Source organism: Hyalella azteca, unplaced genomic scaffold (assembly GCF_000764305.2).
Source record: "Hyalella azteca isolate HAZT.00-mixed unplaced genomic scaffold, Hazt_2.0.2 contig11415, whole genome shotgun sequence".
NCBI lineage: Eukaryota > Metazoa > Arthropoda > Malacostraca > Amphipoda > Hyalellidae > Hyalella > Hyalella azteca.
In genome coordinates this window covers 164,016-190,544 of record NW_025941414.1, presented here as the reverse complement: position 1 = coordinate 190,544, position 26,529 = coordinate 164,016, and the positions used below count along the sequence as shown (strand labels likewise).

At 36.2% G+C, this 26,529-nt stretch overlaps 1 protein-coding gene across 1 annotated transcript; it reads left to right on the top strand.

The window, feature by feature from the left end:
- The first annotated feature begins 15,092 nt into the window (after positions 1-15,092).
- Positions 15,093-25,626, top strand: LOC108666051 (transcription factor LBX1). The gene is made up of 3 exons (XM_018152856.2): positions 15,093-16,268; positions 23,156-23,328; positions 23,711-25,626. Exons 1-3 carry the CDS (start codon positions 15,470-15,472, stop codon positions 23,942-23,944), a joined length of 1,206 nt encoding a protein of 401 aa, XP_018008345.1. The 5' UTR covers positions 15,093-15,469; the 3' UTR covers positions 23,945-25,626.
- The last annotated feature ends 903 nt before the right edge of the window (positions 25,627-26,529 follow it).

Genomic DNA, 26,529 nt, shown 5'->3' with positions numbered 1-26,529 from the left:
TGTTAAATGAAATAAAATTGGTGAAAAAAATCAGCTCAATCTAAAGTAAAGGACAAATTTTTATTTAAACTGAAATTCGAAAAGAAGATGATGACGTCCCTCCGGCGCCACGCGGAAGCCCCCACCAAGTGAAGCTTCGTCGCTCGCAGCGGGAGCGCCGCGCCCTGCGGCCGCGCTGCCGTCGAGTTCGATTGTGCCGTGGAACTTCATCGTCGCTGAGGACGACCATCGCTCTTCCTTTATCGCCTGTCAAGCTTTATCGTCATTGTAGGGCGCCCAGCAGGTGCGTGGCAATTAATGTGCTTTGAATACAGCTCTCGATTGTCTGCCCCCAGAACAATAGATCTCGACCTGAACCCTGGCTGAGCTTTGCCACGCACGGATCCTGTATCTTTAAGATGCCCTTGTCCTTAATATAGCCATTGGATTCACAATTTTTTATTAACACTTTGACTCCAATTGCTTCATCTTGTACTATTATTTCATTTTTTGTACTAATATGAATTTATGTACCACTACGTCCTGGAGAAATACAATACATGGTAGGCATACGTACCGCTTCAGAGTCAACGTGTTCATTAATTCAGTGTCATTTCCTATTTCACCAACGCATGTTGATTTCATAAGCAACATCTTTTTTTGTCTGAATTGATCATAATATCAGATAGCTCCGTTTCTAAGGTTGTTTTGCACTAGTGACTAGACGAATGAAGCTACATAACGAAAAAAAATCAGCGCACTTGTGTCGTAATTTGAACGAAACCCGTTTGCATCAAGATGAACAGTGTTCTATTCGAGTGCTTTAGGCTCCCGGCTGGAAACTCATGTGCGGTTTGTTCTCAGACCGTCAGTTTTAATAGCTCCACAAGAGGTCCCTCTTTGTTAAACAAATGTTTCAGTTGCTTGGGGGCTCAGTGCGTCACAGGACATTAGTCAGCCCTAATAACTTGGGAAGCCTTATCGTTTGTGGCCTTTCAAAAGCCTTCATTAATTGAGTCAACGACAGATCGAATGATTCAAATTGAACCATCAGTCCTCATGCGATAGAAAGCACGATCTTGAAACAGAGGTTACAGCCAACAAAACAATGAATTATAACACTCATGCTCCATCAATTGTGTCTATATAGAGGTTGAACGATCCTCTTAGCATTTGGAAAATTTTCTGTTCAAATATTTCGTGTTTAATACCAGTATTTTTCAACAGAATATATATCTTTTAGTTTGAACTTTTCAGTAATATGAATTTTTTCGTTTTTCCCCACTTCCATATGGCTTGGGCATCAGTTGAACTTCCATACACGGTTGAATTCTAACCATGCGAAAATTATAGCTTGCATGGGTATTGATCCGTTCATATTTAGTCTCAGTGAAGGCTTATAAAATATTTAAACGTATAACCGTTAGTTTGTGATTATTAAAAATTGGATTTTTTTCGGCGAAAAATAATCTCACCATGGCGATGAAAATAGTGCATAGGGCATGTTTGATAAATAACCACAATTAACGATTGCATAATTTTTAATATATGTTGCAAATTCATTCATACAGCACCTCAAAGCATATTCGAATCAATCATGTTAACGCTCAAAACGCTTGACAGGATGGCGACATTTCATAAGCGTATAAATTTGCAAGGAAACCAAAGCAAATACCAAGTCGAGCCGTTCGGATCACCTCCTCGGCATTCAATAGAAAATTACGCATGCTTGCCCAAATCCTAAATGATTCCCTTAAATCTTTTTGGCAGGAAAGCTCATGGATCAAAGCACTGTGAATGTTCGTAACAGGTGTATCTAAATGATGCCATAATGCCATCGCAATGTGATCTTATTTCATTCATATGGATCTCACTTATTTCATTCATGGATATCATTCTCAATGTAAAACGGGAGAGTGTTTTTATTTTCATACAAACAGGTGCTCTCGATTTCGTTTGGAATCGAGGTTCAGCTCAAATAGCTTGCTCTTCAAGCTGTGATTTGAAAAGCAGCAAGTGTAGTGAGAGTTGAAGGGTCAATGTAAACCTCGTGACAGACATGTGATTCATCGAGTTTCTGGTGTCGCTCAGGTTGTTGCGGACTACATCCACTTGAACACTAGTTCATCGTTTGCGCTTCCGTGGACGAAGAGCGACTTTCTTTCGTGCTTTGGGCTTCAAATAGGACAACACTGGGCAATGAAGTGATTATGGTTACGGTGTAATCCAAATTAGTGAATAGAAAATAAACTTGTGTTGTTTTATATGTAGCTCCCTTACGCTTGGATAGACAAACAATAAATAAAACAAAAAATAATAGAAAGCTCTAATTACTATTCAAATTTATGGGGACAATACCCAACTAAAATGAAATTTTTCGCTCCGAATTTTCAAATATTTAATGTTACTTTCACCTGTAAATGTGAAACTATGCCGCTGAATACTATTATATCAGTGCATCGTATGAACGCTGTCATATCAGTACTCACAGATGCTTACATCTTCATATCGGAATCTCTCTTTTTTTTAGTCAGTAATTAATTCAATTACATATTAAAAATAGACTTACCACACTCAGAATAGCAATTCCGAGAGAGTTGAATAATCTTTGCCCTAAATCAACTGTCATGCTAACACTACACTTATTGAATTTTAAAAATTTCCCCCATCAAATTCTTATCTCTCAAAATATTCGATCATATTACAAATAGTCAAAAGTAATATTAACACATACGATGGTGATGGCGCTGTGTTCAGATGATTGTATTTTATTTTCCTGCTTCAAGAGAATCTTGATATCTGAATGAATAAATTCTTTAAATCAAATGATGCGACTAGTTTCTCTCATGACCATTTCAGGTTGTTACGGTGGATAAAAGAGTTCACTGCATATAGAAGTTCATTCTCAACTACGTTTTATTCGTATTATGTTTCATAGCTTACTTAGGGTTTCATCTCTCTGTGCGTATGTCAGGACATCATAATCAAAATATTATATTTCAATAACTGAAAACAAATTTCTGATATGAGATTTATGGCATTGATCTACTATTTCTGAAATGAGATAAATGGTAATTAATGGCATTGGTCCATTATTATTCGTCATAAATAGTATAACTATGCACTCGACTACACTTATTGCATATTAATATGCATAATCAATTAACCAACAATCGAAATAACTCATGAATTTATCTAGTTTCAAACTTTATAATAGCATTAGACGAATGCTAAAATATTTCCATGAGGTAACTTAAGCCGACACATGAACTGACCGGGAAACCTCAACGCTCGTCAAATACGAATCCATTTTCGTGTATACAATGAATATCCAATTACAATAATACGAAATATATTTTAGGTCGAATTTTGCGGATAAATGCAAGTTTTAAGCTAATTTGATTTATTGGCGTACTCGCATAGGTTTAGTACAATGTTTGTGTTTACTTAATAAATGCCCTTGCATAGCCTTGCCTGGAAACGTTCTCAAAGGACAGTGGAGTGATAACATACGATGCGATTTGTGTATAAAACATTCTGCATCCAGTCTAAGGGGAAATTTATTTCATTTGCTTATTATTTCTCGTCAAATAGAACATTTTTAATGTACATGCTGCCAGTAATCTTAGACATCCCTAGCACGTGAAGTTGATTATCCACACACATGGACTCAATTTTTTTTAATCATCGCGCTGTAATAGATCATTATATAGCTTCTTAATGTTAAATTATTTATAACTAACTCTTAGGTTTGCATGCCCTTTTTGATTTTTCAACAAAACTTATCTACTCGCATTTGATTCAATCAAGTGAAAGATAATACCAGGGCTGAGACAACTCTTTTATAGCAACAGTGTAATAATACTGATGTCCCGCCAATATGTGCATCTTATTCTTAAACAATGCACTCCTTTAGTCAAGAAGTGCATTTAGTTCAGTATTGTTGAGTAATTAATGCACTCCTAGAGTTGAGCTCTGATAAGGCCGCCTGCACTACTGAGACATTCAGCATTTTTTTTATAAGAGTAAACCATTGAAATTTCAACATTTTTCGAACATCACCAATAATACTGTGTATATTTTGTAATCATGTTTTCCTATAAGAATCACAAACATCCATCGCCTAGAAGAGAACCAATAGATTCAGTTAAGAGATAGTTTACATTTCCATTAAGAAGCAATGACATCCATCCACTTTCCTTCACTTTGAGATTAACTCAAGCCTCGTAGCCTAAGCCAAAATGAACCTACTTTAAAACCCCCAGTTCTCCTGAGCTGTTACAAATAGCATTCCAATAATAAATATCTACTCTGGAGAGCATGGTTGGCCGTCCTTAAATCGGCCAAGACCTGCAATGAGCAACACGAGTGCCGCGTGTCTGGCGGCTGATAGACCAGCGCTCGAGATTCGTTCCGCGACGATCGCCTGCCACCATTCCGATTTCACGGTGTGCGCTTGCTGAGTGTGGTTTGATTTTCTACAATGACTGGTTTCATTCTGTTTCAGCTAATTTACTTGAAATTCAACCTTAAGGTATCCTTAAGGTAAGTTTATCAAAGACGTTAAATACATTCTTAATGACAAATTGTACATAAGATTCTCGTACACAGAAATTTGTATGTTTTTTAGTTTCGAATGAAATTAAATCCATATTTACTTCTAAATAAACGACTATTGTCCACTTCACCTTCGTATGAATTGATCTGATATGTGTTCATACCATTTACTTTCTTAGCCTCACCAAAATCTTAAAAATTAAGAAAAATGTCCAAGTGCCACGCAAAATCAACCTTCACATTGTGCGTATAGCCGTCATGTTTCTGGACTGTATTGCGATGCGGAGAGGATGGTTTGTGAGAGCCGTTAGTGGAGGAACGCCTCTCTTATGCTTCAGTGATGATCTCATCTTTAAACCTCAGAATGACTTCATTACTGCACAAGTCTCCCATAGATACTTGCTACGACTTCATTACTGCACACAAGTCTCCCATAGATACTTGCTACATGACCTCTCGAGCCTTGCTTCGCTTAAATTCAAGAACTTATTGCAAAATTTTGAAAAGTTGATTAGATAGATCAAATTCAACAAGCAGAATTTTCAAAATTCAAATTCACCTTCATGTAATAGGCTCTTCAAATTCTTATAATATGAATATTTAGTAAAATGGTAACACAGCTTTTGCAGGTATTTGTGTTTAATTCTGCATGATAAGTATAATTTAGACTTAGTTGTCTCCGCAGAGCATACGCTGAACGCGTACTGTAATATCACGGCTTATTTTGGAATGAATAATTAATTTGATTTAGCTCATTAAAAAACCCTATCAGAAAACCCATAAGCTTATCGAAAAACACCTAAAGAGAACAATTTTTTGATCCTGCAGGAAATAAAGAATGCTTTAGAACTTATAAAAATGATGCTCAAAAATTAATTTCCAATTTTGCCTTTCAATTGAGCTGTCAAATAATTCACACACATTCTACGTAATTCTAAATTAATTAATTGTTTTCAATTCAATCCTCATTGACTATTAGGAGCAAGGAAAAAGTTCTACATTATTAATGCTCATGTTCAGACGGACAAATTCTCGAAGTGTTGCAAAGTGCGAGGTTTATAACTCACACATCACAAGCTGCAATTGGATCAATTTGCGTGCAGTTATGCAGAGATAATTGCATGTCCTCGAGACAAGGTGCGTCATCATTTTCAAGATGAGATGAAATGGAGCCTGAATTTTTTCATGATGAGATGAAATGTAGCCCCGTCTTTTTTACGAGCGGCTACTGAAGACATCTCCATCAACAGCATTCAGTAATGAAGCTGCTCTGTGTTGGAGTGAGGATTCTCTGTTGCTTCACTTTATTAAAGGAGAATGTTCGTAAATTTTAACATTAGTTTTGAGCGCAAGGTCATGTGATTTTAAGGCATTAAAGTGATTTTGTTCGATAAAGTAAATGCAGGTAAATAAGAGAATGATATTTTTCATTTTTTCAGCGAAAATTTAGTAATTTACTACTTTTTAAGGTATTAAGTACGTTGATTGCTTGTGTTATAATTTTTTTGAACGAAATTTTCGGTTTCAATTTTACCAAAGCAAATACGAAAAATTTTTATTTCAGTCTTAATTATTTAGAATTTTTTAGGTGCGGAAACTAATGAACTGAACTTATAATAGACAACCATGTTGTACATTAACATATTCTACATTTTTAATTGCCGAATATTAGCGAAGACAAAAGCTCTACTTGCATCCAACAACGTCATGCGATTTAGGGGTTATAATAACTTAAATTACATTCTCCAATATAATTTTTATGAATTTAATAATTTTAAAGAATTTTATTTTATTACGCAAAATAAGGAAAACACCCATGATCACCTCTCAAAAAAACATCGTATCTATTGTGCCCTAATAATTAATTTCTATAATAGATAAAAAACGAGAAGGTTTTTTTCTCTCGGTAGCATCGCCATATCAAGTTTTGCGCTGACTTACGACTTAATGATATAATTAAATCTTGTTGCAGAGCAGCGCTAGTAAATCAAGCTAGGACCAGTTACGTGCTAAGATATGAGAGGGAACGAATCTTTAATATGAGCCTCCAGGCGAGAATAAAGAGCCTCTCTTTATATGGGCTCTTGGCTTCTCGAAATACGTAACAAGGGACAGAATATAGGCTTTGAGTTAGCCTTTAAAATACGTAACAAGGGACAGAATATAGACTTTGAGTTAGCCTTTAAAATACGTAACAAGGGACAGAATATAGACTTTGAGTTAGCCTTTAACATACGTAACAAGGGACAGAATATAGGCTTTGAGTTATCCTTTAGTGGCGTCATGATATCCATGAGCGTTACGTTTTACAGGAGCCTTATAATGAATCATTGATGTATATACATCAAAGATTATACATACAATAATTTAAGGTGTAAACTGCTCAATGGAAAATCAGAATTGAGTCGTAATATTTCGCCATAATATATGTTATAATTTCGAGATAGAAGGCTCTAGCATACTTTATCATTCATATATGGCCTGGTATCGGAGATTAATAAGCATTTCTTATGACTGTATTAGGAAGCGGATTCTATGCACAATGATATACATGCTTCAATTTTTGAAAAATGCATTCATCGCTAGTTTATTCATAAGTTAAGAAAGGCCTTTTGCTGGTATGTGAATAATTTGCTGGCCCGTCTGTTTTCAATATAAATTCAAGATTATTTCAATATAAAGCTAGAAATTATTGGCAAATAAATTTACGCCGACAGAAAACAGATTGCAGATGAAACAGATGTTGGAGAAATCACATCATTATATTTAATATCTTTAATAGTGGCCATCAAATCCATTCATTTAAGTAAAGAAAACCAATATAATTCTCAAGTAGAATTAGTCTGAACCGTACGAAGCATCTCTTTATGTTAGCTCGTCTGAACTTTCACGCGCAGACTGCGTATTCCGTAGCCGCGCCCTCCAGCCTTTCAGTTCACTAACAGCCAAAGCCTGTCGGTGTAAGGAAAGCTTCCGGCCTCTTTGATTGTTCAGGTTTTTTGTTCTTCACAACTTAATTAATGAACTCTTTTAAGGGAACCTGGATTCTGCTACCGCGCGATCAAAAGAAACTAAAACACCAGACGAAGAACGTCAACAAAGCAGCATTTGGCGCTCGACTTTATTCTTGTCAAGGCAAAGCCGTTAAATGTGGTCTTTGTCCAAGTTAATTCACCGCAAATCTGAAATCGAAGTCGATTGAAAGCGCCCTTAAACTTTCATTGTTCTTATATAACCTAAAAAACGTTTAAATAAAACTTTGATTGAGATATCGTCACCGTAGGTTGGACCAATCCAGAGGTTACTTTAATCTTTCTTTTACATGCAATAAATAACTCGTCGCAGTTATACCAAAGAAAAAGATACGGTCACAGGAATCCTCGGTGCAGTTCAAATAGTGATACCAGTATCGTTTTTTCTATTAATGTGAATGAATCGAAATCTCTGAAATCATATTGAATTGCAGCAACTTGTGTATAAAATTGGATTTTATAAGACTTATTCATTGTCTTTTTTTCTTATTATCTGAATAAGTAGCTTGCATAATAAATTCTGAGTTGAAATATAACTTTCAAACACGATACATTTGTTGTAGAAAAATTATTATTTTATTTGTTAGCTCCAACACAGTTCAATATTAGTCCATAATAATGGTCTTCTTAATGGCCTGATGATTATATATGACGCTGTTGACGTGGTGAAGATCAGAGCGCTCTGCACTGTTGACGTGGTGAAGATCAGAGCGCTCTGCACTGTTGACATGGTGAAGATCAGAGCGCTCTGCACTGTTGACATGGTGAAGATCAGAGCGCTCTGCACCGTTGACATGGTGAAGATCAGAGCGCTCTGCACTGTTGACGTGGTGAAGATCAGAGCGCTCTGCACTGTTCAGCGTCATCACGCTTGACGTGATGACGTAACATGATGTGCAGCGATTCTTAGTACAGATTGACCGATCAATAATAAGTAAAGTAAGTAAGTAATAATAAGTAAAGCAATAATAAGTAGTAAAGATTAATTTTAGGAAAGTGTCTTTGACATTATGAAGAAGGATGATATGTGTTAACTCATCATATTATGATGAGTTAACCATACTTCCATTACACTAGCAGCCCAAGATGGGACAAACAACGTAACTTGACACGAGTTATACTATACTATAGGCAATTAACCCTCTCCTAATTGCTTCTGTTCTAAACTAACCGCTCCCTTGACGACATCATTGAAAAAAATATTAGAGAAATAAAAAACTTACTAGGAAATTTACTTACAAGAGGAAGTCTCATAGTGTGCCTGAGAATTTTTTACTTGAATCCCTTAATTAGGACTTGAATTTGAAAAACAAAATCTAATCCAAGAAAAACGACTTGTTTTACACTATATTGTTCCTAAATTTACATATGGTTGATCATCGAAACTTCTGACTTCTTTATAATTCGTTTAAGTTGACAATGAATGTTTAATTTAATTCTATCTCACCCTCTAGTCTCGAATTTACTTAAGAATACATTTCGTCGTTTTGACTGGCGTTGCTTAATTCGGTGCATCCTTCATTAAAAGTTCCCTCTAAATGTTGTCATAATATTAAAATTACTTATCTTCATTATTGCCTTATCATTAAACTGTGAAAAAGACAGTCTGCTCTAAGCGTTTTCAGCAAACAATAACTTGTTAACACTGGCAGTAAGACTAGGAACTGAGGCGAGGCTAGATGAGGCAGGCTGGCTGAGGCAGGTTGGCTGAGGCGATCATTGCTGTATATTAGAGGCAAGTATGACGCTGCGAACTACAGCATCCTGCCGCGAAATTAGTCACGGGCCCGGCGCACAATGCCTCGTCTCAAGACCAAGATTAAGTTGTCGCTTGAGTGCGTAGTTAATCAAAGTCTCGGCTTGTTGGACGATACATACACGCGTGGAGGATGGCTTTAGCGCCTAGCGCGCAGCCTTGCGCAATCCCCACTTTTCGTACGTGTTAAAACACCTTTTCATTTGATATTCTGTTTAATAATGTCGTCCCGCGAGCATTAATTTGGCAAGAAGGTATTTGCAAAATGATTTAACTATCACTTTATGAGATATTGGAATCTTTTTCCACACAGTTTGAGAATGTACATACATATGTCATGACTTTTTACTAGCTGCAGCGCACAAATGGTTAACCAGCTAAATATTTCAATCCCTGGATAATCAACCATCATAACGTTTTTCAATTAATATGATTCGAAATGATTTACCAATAATTTATATGATTTTTTATCGAAAACTAATTCTCATGAGAAGAAAAATTCGAAAAATTGCCTACTCCTAAATGTATTGTATTTTCCAGTAATTGTTTTTGTGACAAACAGATTGAAGCGCCAGAAATTTTCCATGGTACGGCCTAAAATTCTATTTAATAAAATTTTGAACTGTTTTATTTCTTTCCTAACTTTGACCATGACAACGTCATTGTCATCACCTGGAGGCAGGCAATCGTTAATTTGTGTTAAATGGAGCATTTTCAATTTCAGATGACACGCAATCCATATGAAATATTTGCATCAATTTTCTCTGATACCTGTCATGCATTACTGGAAGTGCTACAAAGTACAATGCAGCGTAGATCGCTGCCATTATATAACTGGCGACTAGAGCTTCATTGCACAGAAAGAAGTCATTCTCACAAGTCACTTCGTCAAGTGAGACTACAATTGCGCATTATGTCGCTGGTCACAAATCACTTGAATTGCAACAACATCTCTAAATCAAAGCTTCTTCAGAGCCATCAATCCTCGAGTCAGTGATCCTGAAATGATCTGCGACAGTGCGCTTGTAATGATCTTTTCCTCTATAAATCAAGTTTCAGTGCGTGCTGAAGAGACGATGTGTGAGGCGTGTGGTCATATCAGCTCATGTGACGTCCAACTTTGCTGCCGTTTTCTTCAATATCAGATAATGTTTCAATATCAGATTCATCAAAAAATGTATTATCGAAATTCTCTTTCTCCCTAATAATCTAAATTCTCTTTAACTCGAACAAGTTAAATATGACGAACAAAAATAAAAGGTTCAAAATTTAATAATAGAATTATTTTTTGAATCAAATTAAATTTACTCTTTACATACTGAAAAATGCTATTTCTATACGTACGTCCAGCGTTTGAGAAGTGAAATTTTTTCATTTGAAATTGAGTTTTTTCATGAGTACGTTCATTTTCGTTTCTAGCATCGTCTTTTGGTTCTACTCCTATAAATTATTTAATATTTACATATTCGAATTATTTTATAAGACAAAATTCAACTAATCATAAAGAACATATTGCCCAGTATTTCGTGCTAGGCATGGAATGATAGTTTTGCTCACTTCCGTTACGGGACGCAATTTTCTGCTACAGCAAACAGAGAAGTAATAAATTTGCAAATTCTCTAAATGTTTTATTGATGATTTAAAAAATTCTACATGATTCTGATGCTCCTCCACCATTACCTAACCTCATGCAGGTCACATAATCGCTTGCTTTGTTCTACAGCGGAGACTGCGACGCACCTACGGTAGTTATCCATCCTGTATAGTCCCGATGGAACATGGATAATTAAATATAATGCAGATGTTGTAGGTAGAACTAATATGCTGTCTTCATAGCTTCTCATGAGTTAATAATTGATATTATAATTCAATGCATATTCGACGAAAGAAATTTGAAATCACAATTTATTGCTCAACAAATTTTTGTATTGATGATTATAGGTTACCGTTTGTAGCCCAGGTGCTCCGTTACGTGCTCCTCTCATATACAACTTTTATGTTCTCCACTTCACGGTTTTTACGTTCTTCTCTCATATAACATTTTATTTTGAATAAAATATGAATATGAGCAATGAGCAGTCCTATTGAACTGATTGTTAGTGGTTCTAAAAAAAGTTGATATTATTTAAACCAAACCAAAAGTTGATATTATTTAAAAAAAATTCTGCTCCCCATATTACGCAAAAGAAGTAATAGCGGTAGTAACGATGGAAGGCAATGCACGTTATGGACGGTGTCTCTTCGTGTTATTCGCTGTGAAAATCGATAATCACAGTCGCAATATTGGTATAATGTATATAAATTTTGAGTCATTTAATATACGTTTGGAATTTGTCTCTGAATAATCTCTTGTGACTTTTTAATATTGGAGTAAAAACACATGTATGATTGAATAAAATTATCATTGACATGGATACAATTTTCGTCAGAGACGGTATATCACTAGAATTATCGTAGACAATTCCAGAATTAGAAACTCTGAGTTATGTTTAACGTCAAACGTTTAACATTTTAGAATCTATATGGCTCAATTGGAAGTGAACAATTAAAGAGGTAAAATTTAAATCATTATTTCATTTAATTAAACACATTTCAACCCTTAAGTGACGATTATTTATATTTCCAAATTCAATGTTGAATCAATATACACTAGTATCATAATTATCTTGATATTGAAGTTATAAATAACTATTTGCATCGTAGTTAGGAATAAATATTGATTTTCTTCAGTTGAATTCACTATTTTTTCACATTTGAACATAACCACGGACGAGACTAACTAAATGTTTGGCAATGAGGCGATAGTTTCCTCGAGCTTCAGTTGCACTCAGTCCTCTTTAACTCACTAAATTACAGTCTATTCATTAGACGAACTCAATAGAAGTCCCGTAGCCTTGAAGCCTCTTAATTCACCTCACTCCCGCTGTCAACCACCGTTCAGCAGGAAATTGGTCATCGTTTCGTTGAATCGATTTATTAATCCATTAAAGTCGACCATCTGGCTCGGGCTTGTCATCCTCCAAAGCCCTCACAAGAAGCCCATTTCTGGTCTCTTGTGATGTTTCCATTTTCAGCCGCAGCCAACAAAAGCTCAGGCGAGAGTCGCTCTGGGTTGTCTGTTAAACTTTTGTATGGCTTCCCAGAACACATATGGTGTCTCGGACCTCCATGCTCACGTGTGCCTTCAATACACTTGATTATTTGTAAATACATTTAAATCGATCACTTTATTCTACCGTCTCTTTGGTTCGTATACGTGAAAAGTTAATGAAGTCTTTGTATGCATGGTGATTTCTCTAGCCTAATTCGAGAATTATAATAAAAATTGTGATTAATTTTGCTAACAATGATATTTTTTAAAGTTTTCCTGCCTTAAGTGGAATTATTTTATTATTAAAAGTGACCAATTCTTGGTGATACAAAGTATCAAAAAACCTTTGCTCGAACGAAAATTACCATTAATGCTGAATCATGTATGAAATGCGAATGTATTTAACCTAAATAACTTCAGAAAAATTTCGCTTGAGAAATGTGCACATAATCATAATTTAAATAAAAAATGAAAGTGTTAAGAATTTTTTTTGCAATAAATGCGTGAAGTAATGATCAATAAAGAACACCCCTGTATTTCAATCATTCCGTCATGTTTGCAATCTATGACCCAAGATTCACTGAATGAACCAATGAAAAATAACTCTGCGTGCTAAGACAAAGGAACATTCAATCTCAGCGACCTTTAAACAGAATAAATTTACATATTCTACTGTTTGACAATCAAACTCTGCCGGGGAAGTGCGATGTCTACGAAGTCAAATTTTAATTAATTAAAAATGTACTCTAATAACAATTTTAGAATTTTTTAGCATGCCTGCTAAAATTCAGATAACTTTAATGTTTTATCAATTACATATTTAAAACTGTATTCGCAATTTTTTTAATCCACTGTTACGTAATATAACACGCGCAATTGATTATTAAGCGTATAGTAAATATTCTGCATGTTGTAAATATTCTAAATACTGATAAGATTATCTCTCTTTTGACAGCTGATGAATTTTTTTATTGATATGAAGATAAATTTTGAAACAATAGAACGCTGCGAGGTAATTTAAACGTAAAACTTAATTTCCGTAGATTTTACATATATAAAAATTTGAAGGTAGTGTTCACTTTGAAAATATTCTGTAATTATTACACGCGAGCAATATTTCAGGAATTTACTCCACCCCTGTGTTCAGTTCAGTAAATTTTACGAAGATTTTTTTTTGATCGCCTAATAACGAACCCCATGCAACACCGCGCCGTGCAATCCGCATGCGTTAACGTTGGAATGCGCTAGACTTTCTTTTAATCTATAATATTTCTTCATGGGATCGCATCTTAGATTTTATAATTTTGATTTGCGACACATGTTAAGTATAATTGATAATCTTGATAATCCTGGTAATGATCGAAGCAAATTTTATCCTCAAATTGACTACAGATCGACTCGATAAACAAAAAAATAACTGTCTGGTCACAGGCAGTAGCTCGAAGTTACATCATCTAATCACTGATAGAGCAACTCGCTGAAACTTGGGCAAATAAATGAAAAAATAAATATACTTCGCATCAGGAATTCGATTCTTTGAGAAGCGGTGTGTGGCGTGGGATAAGGTAGACAGGCGGTAGATTCATTATACTCTTTAAAGACAAAACGCCGCTACATAAGAAAATGGGATTCAACTGGTACGAGTAAAAATAATAACAAGAGTAGTAAAATAATGACTGAAACGTAGGTAGTGAACAATTTATAGTAGTATTTTTGACTTCTGTAGGTGAACATTATCTGGAATTCTCATTCTCTGGCGCTGTTCTATAAGTGCTCTGTCATTTCTGATGCTTATATGTTCCTATTTTGCTTATGATCTATATGCTTATGTTCGTAAAGATGCTTATGTTCCTATTTTGATTTAATCAGAAGTAACTGTTCCTTAATATAGTAATTGGATGAATGAACTACTTCTTGCACGCGCTCAGCTAGTGCCCGCGTTCAGCGATGCAATTAAGGTACTGTACATCTCTTCCCGCATCCCGGTATGGATCCTTCAATCTCGGCACAGCGAGGCTATTTAAGCATACCCCTACATGCTCGGTAGATTAAAAGCGTTCATTGCAATGCCGAGCGAGTAAGAATATCCCATTCGTCTTATAGGAATGGCTGCTTCCCGCGTTCCCTGCACAGCAAGGCATGGAAATACACCCCTTCACCCCGCGCATGGCTGCTTCACGCGTTCCCTGCACAGCAAGGCATGGAAATACACCCCTTCACCCCGCGCATGGCTTCTTCACGCGTTCTCTGCACAGCAAGGCATGGAAATACACCCCTTCACCCCGCGCTCGGGCCGCGGAGAGCAAGAGAGCAGTAGCTTGTCCCAACAAGTCCATCCGTCAGCGAAGTTTGTTACCAGCACGGACGCTACGACCACCCCACCGACCAAGGTCTAATTTGACACCAGGTGCCCTGTTAGACGATCTCCATTACCCACGTCACTTCCCCTCTAAATTGAGCTATTCACGCCGGCCTTTGAGATGCCGCGCGCTCCTCCTAGCAAGACAATTGATAACGCCCCGACCAATGGCTGGACCTGGCGGATGCCGCTCCTCCCTGGTAACTCGTCGAGTCCAACCTACGCGCGATCGACTTTTGTTCGGGCGTCAAGCATGTGGAAGCGCCGCCTTTGGGACACCTCCGTTCCTAGTGTGTGGCTGCCTGTCGGCAAACTTGAAAGTAGACCATTAAGTGTGTGAACCGCCGCTCTATCATTACGCAGTGTACCAGTTGGCACATCTTCATCTGTCGCAGTGGACCCAAGTTATCACAGCATCAGTCTGTCGGTGCCCGCCGTCTCGAGAGGAGATATTGGATGCCCGGTCTGTCGGTGTATACCTCTGAACGAACCGACAGCCACAACCTAGCGAGCGTGCGCCAGTTTTGACACTAGTATCGTGTGTTGATATCAGCAGTGACGCTAACTGAACAGTGTTGTCGCCTGTGTTTCAAAAGCGTGTCTCCTCTGTATAACTCTGTTAACGAGTGAGCCCAAGGGCTGCTGTATGAGCTACATGAATCGGATTTGGTGACTTTTCGTTTGTTATTCTCGGAATGGAAATGAAAACAGAAAGTGTCAACGAACGGCTTCAAGATATGTCGACCCCGGGACTTCGGGATGAAGACATCATTCGACCACCGAGTCGTAGTGATAGTGAAATAAGTGTTGGGTGTGAGGATGAACAAAAGCGTTCGGACGGATCCCCAATGGATATGAGCGCAGAAGCGCATTTCTCCACGGAAGACGATGGTGACGTGGACACTGAAGTAGAACCTCACTCTCCCTCGACTTCTCGAGGAGGTCATTCCCCGGCTCTGTCATCGGCGTCAGTTCACACAGAATCTTTTAATTATTTATCCGATGATGAATATTTTAGACCATTAAAGAGGTTAGCCATGTCGAGCACATCCCCAACTCCTTCAGAGCGACGACCGAACTCTAGTTCGTCCAATCCTCCCATTCCTTCTCCACTGACATGTTCAATGGACGCCTCCCGACAGAGTTGCTCTTCTCCCACGAAAAAATTGCAGGAGGATGCAGAGGCTGAGGAACGCCAGCAGAGAATAGAAAGGTCACTCGAGGAGGAGAAAAACAACCGCTTACGATCTTTTTCTATTCTTGATATTTTATCTTATAAACCCTCTCGACGGAAATCATCGGTTCCAGTAAAGATCGTACGGCCTTGGGACCGAGAAGAGAATTCGCGTTGTGAAAAAATTCAGCAACGGAATCATCAAGATAAAAGCGAAGGAACTAAATCAAGCAAAACTAACGATAAAGGAGGTGCATTAGACGCTCTCTTCAAAATGACCAACAAAACTCTTGATAATCTCAACAAGGAAGATAAAACAGGTAAGTCAGAATACTATTCATTATATATTTGCACTTCCAAATTAAAAATAACACACTTGTCAGGACGTTTGGACTAATATTATTAGTATAAGTTTATTTGGTGCGTACGGCCTCGTGAGGAATTTTATTTATAACATATATTATATATGCAACAAAATACTCAATTGTCTTCAGGGATTCGACTAATATTTTTATTCGACTTCAGCATAATAATGAGGTTTAAGTTACATAGAACATTACATATGCACAGTGAGACTAACCTAGATTCTAAATTAAAGATTTTCTTTATAATTTTCATATAAAACTGTCTACAAGATAGGTATATATATAGTTTAAATTTATAACCAAATTATGTTTTACCCTTTGCTAGCTGTGAAATAAAATATAAACAGAATAAAACGTGCAAGATTTAATTGATTGATTTCATGCAGATTGCCTTTTCCGTTTCTATATGTGCATTGCAATGTTACTTCCGTCAAATTTGTCCAGTACACCTTGTTTTAAAATGCACTGCAGTGCACCACATCACCATTTCAGTTCACCACATCGATCACCATTTAAGTACACCACCTCACCATTTCAGCGCACCACATCACCATTTCAGTTCACCACATCGATCACCATTTAAGTACACCACATCATCATTTCAGCGCACTACCTCACCATTTCAGTTCACCACATCAACATTTAAGTTTGTGCGCCACTTCACCACTTAATTTATCAGCTATCAAAAAGAGCCACGTTGCTCGTCTGAGGACCAATTAAATCGCGGAGAAAAAGCAATCAAACTAAATATTATCGTCTTGCTAGTATCAAGTTAACTGCATTGTGGAACTCTGTGAAGAAGACCATTGATTAATCTGCATAATGTAATGCTTTAATGACGAATCGTATGTATTCAATTCTGTATACTTAAACTACGAGTAATTTGTATAACGCACCAAGCGTTGATTCAATAAAACAAAATAAGCATTTACTTGCAAAGCTCTCTTGAAGCTAGATTCAAATTAAAAATAATATCAATTTCGACATCATCATCATAGAAATGCAATAGAATCCACTAATACCAGCTACAAACCCTATTCAAAACAATATATCCACTGAGAAAAATGTATTGTAAACACTACAGAATGCAGCATACACCTTTCTAGCTGCCAATAAATGAAAATTCACATATTCACGAAGCAATGAAGCAAAAATGAAGTATCAAGTAATATTAATGAGCCTTCACTTCAAAACTATGTTTCTGTTATTCACCTCAAACGACAGTACACTTGTCCGTTATACCTGTCAGCAGTTCAATTAAAGTAATCCCAATTGAAGAGAATAGTTCAGAAAACAATTTGAATGTTTACGGTCATTCGTCGATTCATTGAAGGATTTGATATCATTGAGTTTTCTTAATTAATTAGGATCATCTTACGTTAATTGACTATTGAGATTAAATAAGTTACCGTGTTACACGGTAACTTATTGAGTCACAAGGTGCATATAACTTTCGGGTAAAATAAAAGCCCGTAAGATGTGACGGGCAAAAATTTTCAGATCCTCGATCATGAGTCTTATGGATATATAGGCATGAATCCGGCCTGAGCTTTTGAGGATAGCATTTGAATAACGGCATAAAAACTTTTTCTCTTCGATTGCTGTTAGCAAAACATAATCCGATGCACCGCTGATACAGATTTTAATATTCTAACCAAACAATTAATAACAGAGTTAAAGCTAAAAATTACAAATAACTTTACCTGTTTCCATTATCACAAAGCGAATGTCTCTAAAATTATACATTCTTGTGGCTCACTAAACTATTGAGATATTTCACCAAAGGAACATTAAAACAAAGCACAAATTATGCATTTTGTGAAAATTTTTTTAAACAATATAAAAAACTTTATGTTATGCTTCAAAACAATTTTTTACACATTTTTTTATATCAGTGACAAAAACATGATAAAACATCATATTTTAAATTCCCATTTCTTACAAATCAATGAGGAGGTCCATATGTATCGTTATTGGAGAAGTTTATTCATCTCGTCAACATTTCAAATATATGCCATCGTTTAATATACGAGTATGCGAAATTTCATTGATGGATTTTAACAAATAACTTAACATAAAACTATATTTTTGGATTTAGATTCGGGAATTTACTTACATTTATGATGGAATGATTCAATTCATATTCTTGCAAACGCAGAAAATAAAATAACTTCGAATTTGTATTTTCTTAAAATTTCAAGGTTTCAATTGAAAACGCTCGATTTCGCAAAATGCCGGAATTGACGGTTTCCAATTATCACAAGTTATTATTTTTGTGAAACATTTTCAAGCTCTTCCTAAACTTTTCTTTATATTATTCATATTATTTTCAAATTCTTCATAAACTCTTCTCGAAGCACGTGGCTTACATTTTGACGAAAATGATAGCCAAAATTTTTATCTACTCATAACGAAAAAATCATGCACAGATAAATCGCGAGGGTCATGGACCTTTTATCAACATAACGAAAAATTGCTATCAGCATTTAACTAGTTTTTTTTTAAATCACACCTGACGAGAATTTTCGCATGCAGCAGATCGAGAGGCAAGTATTAATGACATCGCGCGAACCCGTATCCGATTGTGATACCTTAAGAAAAGCTATTAAATAATACTAATATTTAATACCGTATCTCCTCGCATTCAATACAAGCATCTCATCATTTGATTCGTGCATGAATTGTTCCAGTAAATGGCTTTCTACGTTGTTAGTCTTCATTTGCATAACTATTCATTCATTTAGAATTAATGGACTCCGGCATTAAATTTTCGTCAATCCAGTTCTGCTTCCTTTGCGACTTTAAATTCTCACCCGTTCTTTCGAGATTCAGAAGTATTCAGCCGAAATTTAATCACGATGATCTCTAATGTGAACAAGAAATTTTTACTATGGATAGTAATTTCACTTTCGCATTCACGAAGAACTAAATGTTTATCAGCTTTTTTTCCGTGCAGAATGAATGTCATTTACGTGAGCTATACGAAATGTTTTGAATGATACGCGCATCATAATTCGTTTTTAGTTCCTTCCCATGCATGCAGGAGAGCAATTCATTGTAATTTATGAATTGGATATGAAGTAAGAGGATTTATGTTTAGAAGAATAATAAAAACAAAGATTCAGATGTAAGAAGTTGATGCAGTGGGCATCTTTCTTCTGCCTTGTGTTCAAAATTTGCAGTAACTCCAGCGAGTGCTCATTAATAGTTCAATATAAACTTTTCCATCAGAGACGCGTCATTTGAAGTCACGCATATTTCATTCTCCATCCCTACAGATGACGAATCCTATCCTCAAGTTGTCATTTTCACCACCAATTTCTCCTCCTATCCCAAAAATCAGCAACGAAAAAATATCCTGTAACCTCACCGTGTCGGCATGAAACTGTCACGAAATTTCCTTTTGCCGTTCCTCAATTCACCGAAGCCATCAAGCCGTATCCAGACCCCTTCATTAGGCAGACGACAACGGTTAGCAACACTTTTAGACGACACCTAAAGTCTATGATAATTAAAGACGAGCGTTCAAGTCGACGTCGTTCGATAACCGTCCTCAAAGTCTCTCGTCACGACCCAAGTGTCGTGACTCAAAAATTCTCAAGCATTCATCGGTAAAACTGACTCGTATTTCGGAAGTACACGTTCCTGTCATTAAAGCAATACGAAAGCCGAATTAAGGTCCACGGGGCGCTTGAAGTGTCAGTTTGACGGTAATTTACGAGTTAACTCGAACATGATCGAGGTACAGTCTAATATGCCTGAACTCTGTCGCAGGCTGCAAGCCATTCGTGCAAATTTGAAATAATTAGCCTCAGTTTCTGACTTGACACTCGCGATTTTACGTCAAAATTCAGGTTTCAATTTAGTTTTTTTGCTTGCTAATAAAATCTTCATAATTTACCTGATGCAACATTGTTTTTTGATAGTGGATTATTTTTTCCGATCCAACTTAAATCAACGACTTAGCCAATTCGTGTAAAGAAACAGCTCCCATAAACAGCCCGTTAATTTTCTTAATGATTAAAAAGACAAGCGATGTGTAAGGCTACTTGAATGTGAAAAGCTACTATTTAATTAATCATCAGAGTACCAACAGTGAGAAATGAAATATGAGATTCTGCCAATATTTAATATTGAATTTGAGGCTTCTATAGTGTGACGAACCGATTTGATTCTTCTCAAGCATCCGAAGTAAATCGGCTGTATTAAGTGAACAAGCTCACGGAAAATAAATTAAAATATTCAAATTTTCCTATTATCGATCGCCACAGAAGAACGACCATATAGGGGACCCCTTGCGCCACTATTTCTACCAAATTTTCAAGCTTCGATTTCTAGCAAATTTTATATATTCTTGGTCAACAAAGTCATTAAGTTTAAACATCCTGTATTAATACTCCTTAACACAATTCGCATGATGCGTCACCATGTATTTCATACTATTTTTTCAGTAACCAGCAAATAATAAACGTTCTCGCAACACCGGATCGTCATTGTTGTACTTATAGATATTGCTTCGAGGATACTAAAGCTTCATACACATTTAATGCAAAAAAAGTTTTATGATATACATGAGAAACCCCTATAAGTGTTACCTAATTGCATCAAAATATTACTGTATACCAAATGACCCGATCGACTGATAATGTTTTAAACATTTTCATATATTGACAAGCGTCATATTGGAACCGCTCGCTTAAAAACATATGAATGACGTACGAGCTTATACTGGTTGTTTTTTTCGCAATTGGAAGAGAAAAATTGCAAAAATTACGCAAGCGTAATATATACCGAGACGATGTTCAGTGTTCATTACTGAACTTATGTATTTGTTTGTAAAAAATACAACTCGAATTACTAATTCCACTCACTCATTCTGTATAAAACTGATGAATTTCAAGAATGGCAGACAAGAACGTTAAAACTTTCAAATTTTGTTCGCCCACAATTCTCCGATCTCTGAATTTTCCAAATGATCTGTTATCTAACTTGTCCAACTGACCTCAATACTATTTTTATCCTTAGTTTAGTTGTACTAATAACCTCTTTAAAAAACTGCAACAATAAATATGAATTCACAATTTCTCGTCGAAATTTTGTGCATTCGATCCATCTACGTACACACCGTAAAATACAGCTTATTCGTCCCGGAATGATACCTAAAAAAGCAAACAGAGCGTTTCACCGTACAGTTTTGTTGCGGCACTGCGCTGCCGTTGCCAGAGGTTTTGTCACCAAGTCGTTTGCACGCAAAGTCGCCGTTTGGCGGTTGCCACAATTACCGGCACCGGAATTAGCTTGGTGTCGGAACGATATGGCGGCCACTGTGGTTATGGCACGCTGTTCGCGGGTGAGTTATAGTCGGCTGTTCATATCCTGACGATCTATCGACAGTTACAGGCGCTTCCATTATCGTTGGTGTGTGTGGCCGTTAAGGAAACGATATCAAGTCTCGTAATGGTCGCCAGAATTGCTTCCTTCTTTATCGGTAGAAATGTGACATAAAGTTCCAGGCAATACAAAGTCAGTAGTAGAAGCAAATGATAAATATTGCACGATTACATAGATTTTCTTATAAAATAACCATCATATGTGCGAAGTTTATAGATTCAAATTTCTTTAATTAACGTTCTGCGTTTTTTCCGCATGACATCTGTTCACCAATTGAAACTTTTTTAATCGTTCCTATAAATAACAGAAATTTAATACTTTCTTACTAGTCTGGCTCTATTAAATGATATGTCAGTTTTAAGACCCATGTGGAACAAAGGGAGCAACGTATTTTTTTCATTTCTGATGATTCCACATTATTTCAAAACTGAAGGCAACATACATGTTCTTCACCTCTTGGCATTCTATATCGCATCAACTACTACGTACAATCGTACATGAACCCTTCATCAAACGTCCTCTTCAATTACCCAAACAAATACACAGAGAATAACAAGGCCATATAAAGTACCTGTCAGATTCTGAGTTATGTTCCAAGTTTTCGTAAATATCATCCATTTCAGGTCTCCCTTTTTCACTGCTCGAGATTTACGCTGCGTAGCAACCGGCAATTCAATCGCGCAGTTGCAAAGGTCCTTTCTTGGAACGAATCTTGAATTATTCTTGCTTTATGTGTTATGAAAACAGCAGCCCTGGTTTTGTGCTGGCCACAGTTTATGCAAACGACCTATGAGAGGTTATTCTTTCAGTTTGCGTAATCTAGACAATCTGGTCTAATGGAGCCGTAAATATTGGAGGATTGAGTCGTTGCAGGAGATTGCAAAGGCTATGAGATTTAGTCGATTGCCACGGCAAAACACATTTGTCTCGCGTCTGAATAGCGCAAAAACAGCGCAATGCTGCAGGTAAAACCTTTGCAGGCTTGCGGTGAAATTTTGATGGTAAATACAAGCATGCAATATGCCGGACCAAGCATGAAGTCTTGACATGCATCCTTATTCGTGTGAGGAATTGCTTCGAATTATTGAATATCGAACCTCTCATTCAATTCATTACGACTTCGGTAAAATAAAAATTGGTGATTCGTGGGAAACATTTCTTTTTTTCAATAGTAGTCCACTTGGGTAAATTTATTTTTTTTCCAGTTTACCGTCTCATCATGATATTGTGAGACATAAATGTCTCGTTGTTCCAATTTTGGTGTGGTCTTTTTTAATTTAATTTTAATTAAATTTATAATTGATTAATTTTAAAATAAACTTTTTTTATTAGTTAATTCTTTTTAATAATTACTTTTTAAATTTAATAATAATATATTAGAATTTTATATTTATATATTTATTATATTACTCACGACCAAAACTAATTTCTGAAATTGTTTTTGTTTACAGATGCTTCGAGCCTCTTCAATAACAGGCAGCCTCCCAAGAAGAAGCGAAAAAGTCGGACGGCCTTCACAAATAACCAAATTTTTGAGCTTGAGAAAAGATTTCTTTATCAGAAATATTTATCGCCAGCAGACCGAGATGATCTTTCACAGAACCTTGGCCTGAGTAATGCACAGGTAATTTGTTTGTATAAGAATATATAGCTCGATTTTATTGTAGAAATTAAAAACCCTATGGCTGAAAATAATCGATCCTTAATATCGACTAGCCAATACAACACTAATATTATGCAGATACAATATGTACCTAGATAACATTTCCATGAACTTATGAAGCAAAATTCAAGTATAAATGAATATTTTCGGTATTTTCTAATATCCTGCAACCATTGAGCAGCACCATTATTTTTTTGCACCAATCCTCAACAGAAGAGAGAGGTCATCTACATACGCACAACATTTAGAATCAAATATCAATATTTTCCATCTCATTACCCTTATGTTTCAGTGAACACCAGCAAACTGACTTAATTAACAATATTCTTATCTGTCATGACAGGTAATCACGTGGTTCCAGAACAGACGAGCGAAGTTGAAGCGCGACATGGAGGAGTTGAAGCGCGATGTCGAGAACGCTAAAGTGATCACATCGAGCATCTCGACGAGCCTGGCGAGCAGCTTACCACCGAGTATATCTGAGAAAACCTTACTCGAGGCCTCGGTCAACATGGCCGCCTTTATGAAGGCCCGAGAGTTGCCCAAAATGCCCACAATCGTAAGCCTGCCTCGGTAGTGGCCTTCATGAAGGCTGAAGAGCTGTCGAAGATGTCCACAATCTGAAACCTGCCCGGTATAGTGGCCTTCATGTAGGCTGTAGAGCTGTCGAAGATGCCCACAACCGTAAGACCGTCTTGGTTGCAGCCTTCATGAAGATCACAGAGCTGCTGAAATCGCCCACAATCGCAAGCCTTCCTCGGTAGTGGCCTTCATGAAGATCTTAGAGCTGCCGAAGATGCCCACAAACGTTAGCCTACCTCGGTAGTGGCCTTCATGAAGGCACTGGTACTGAAAAAAAGCCCCCACAATTGTAAACCTGCCTCCCTGCTGGGTAAAGTGGTAGCAATGTTTGTGATGAATCCCAATGAATGTTAACCGACTTTTATCTTTAGATTAATTTAAAACGTTCAGTGGTAGTAATGGACGCAAAAAAATGCCCGCATTCCTAATTTGGACGAATCGTGAAGAAACTTGATGGAAGAGGATGGCGGAATGGATAAAACATTTGAAGAAAAAATCCATTTTATTGAAAATCCATTAACTTTAAATAATGAATTCGAAAGAAAATTTGGTTGAACCGTCCTGACGTATTCATTCACTGGAATGAAGTAAAAGATGAGTTCTTGAAAATACTTAGGTATATTTTATAATTCCTGATACCGTCTTAGGTGAAAAGTGGCGAATCCTATACATTTCAGCTCTTCATTAATCAAAAAAGATCGATTACCTGATAAGCCTTTTGAGACGCTTCTCTGGTGACATAAAAATAACATTTTTATTCCACTCGTGTGATATTTCGAGAACCGAAACTCCGACTATTTTTCCAGTTTGTGTTAGATAAACTGAAAAAAAAGCTGCGTAGTTCCGCCACTAATCCACGGAAATGTCACAATGTATTTCGTGTATTTCGAAAAATGAAGCGTTGAAAGATCGTGTGAATATTCTAGCTGTACATGTTTATGAAATTATGATTCCTATCTTTTATAGCTGAATAATGTTAGGCCGTAGAAAATAGATGCAATTTGCCAAATATTTTAATGTAGTTCTGATTCATATATATTCAACATAGTTATTCTGGACAAAACGCTGCGGAAATTTTATTAGAAAATTAATAAGTATTCGTCTTATAGGTTTGATTGAACACCGAAACATAATGCTGGCTTCACGAATGAATAGTCTTATTCGTGAAGGCTGGGGAAAAAATTATGAATTATTGGTCGATTGCAGATTTTCAAAATCAATTGATGCTGTTATTTGATACAATCAAATTCTATTGGATGTACTACTACACATTATTATCAAATTTATGTAACTTAAAAACATTTTTCTCGAGCTAAACGCGAAATTCAATTTAATTTAAACCTTTAATACTATTTCGAATAATATTGCAATTGCTCATTCATTTTTAGGACAATTTATGTTTCTATATTCCATTTAAATGAGAAGCTGTCATTAGGTTTGCTCTAAAATTCCGAATAGATCAGTGACTTAGTTGATAATTATTCAATAAATTATTTTACGGATATTATTTGTTAACTGTTTTTACTTATTGGTTTCTAAAAGAGTTATGTTTGTATCGCTCTTTTATTTAATTGTCTTTCCTAGAATTATTTTTTGGTGTTTGTATATATGAACATATCGATCCACCAATTATCTATTTGTCGATGTTATTTAATGTAATAAATGAGAAAAAATTTTCGATTTTTTTTCATTAACCATGAATGGAAAAACAAGCTCAGGACAAGTAAAAATTTTAGCTTGAACGCAACTTATCATAATTAGCCATTCAATAATTTTCATTATAGTTAAACATCATTCTTAAATAACATTTGCAGTGAGAATTTCCTTTGCTTACGCAGCAACACTCAAAATTCCAATTAAACTTCACTTAAGTCTTACTATCGGTTTAAGACTTAGAGTTATTGAAAAAGTGCATAAGTTCTCGGCCAATTGAAAGATTGAGATGGAATTAAAATTTTCCGTGTTATTGATACATTTAAGCTAAATTTTTAGGCAAAATAAAGTTGAAGTCTATTGAAGTCTACGTCAATTTCAACCATGCAATACTGACGACGAAATTCCTTTAAATTAAAACTGAAAGATCGTAAAAGTGCTGTCGTAAAAATTATGGCATTTGATAATTGCTGTAACAGGTCATTATGAATAAATATTCAAGTATTGTTGCTATTGCGATACATGCAATGCGCCGTCAATGAATAATTATTGCCGTTTTATTTTCGTGAAAGATCAATCATTGTGCCTCGTCCGTCTCTTGGAAATGCACATATTTTGGATCTGTAGCAACCTTCCAGTTCATGTTAAATGTCCCATCAGCTTCATGATGAAACATGTTCATGCTAATTGCATGTTCAATAAAGATACTAGATTGACAAAGAGAAAATTTCATAGGCTTCGAGATTGTTTACCGCCGTACAGGCCGAGCAGATCTAGATACTATGTGGCACGTACGTTATAATGTATAACAGTTACCTCAAACCACGAATCAAATCTTTGACACATCCTGTGGAGACCATGAAAATCAATGAAAAAATATTCTTCCTGTCAAGGTGGTCAGTGGACACAACTTCGGGTTAAATTGTA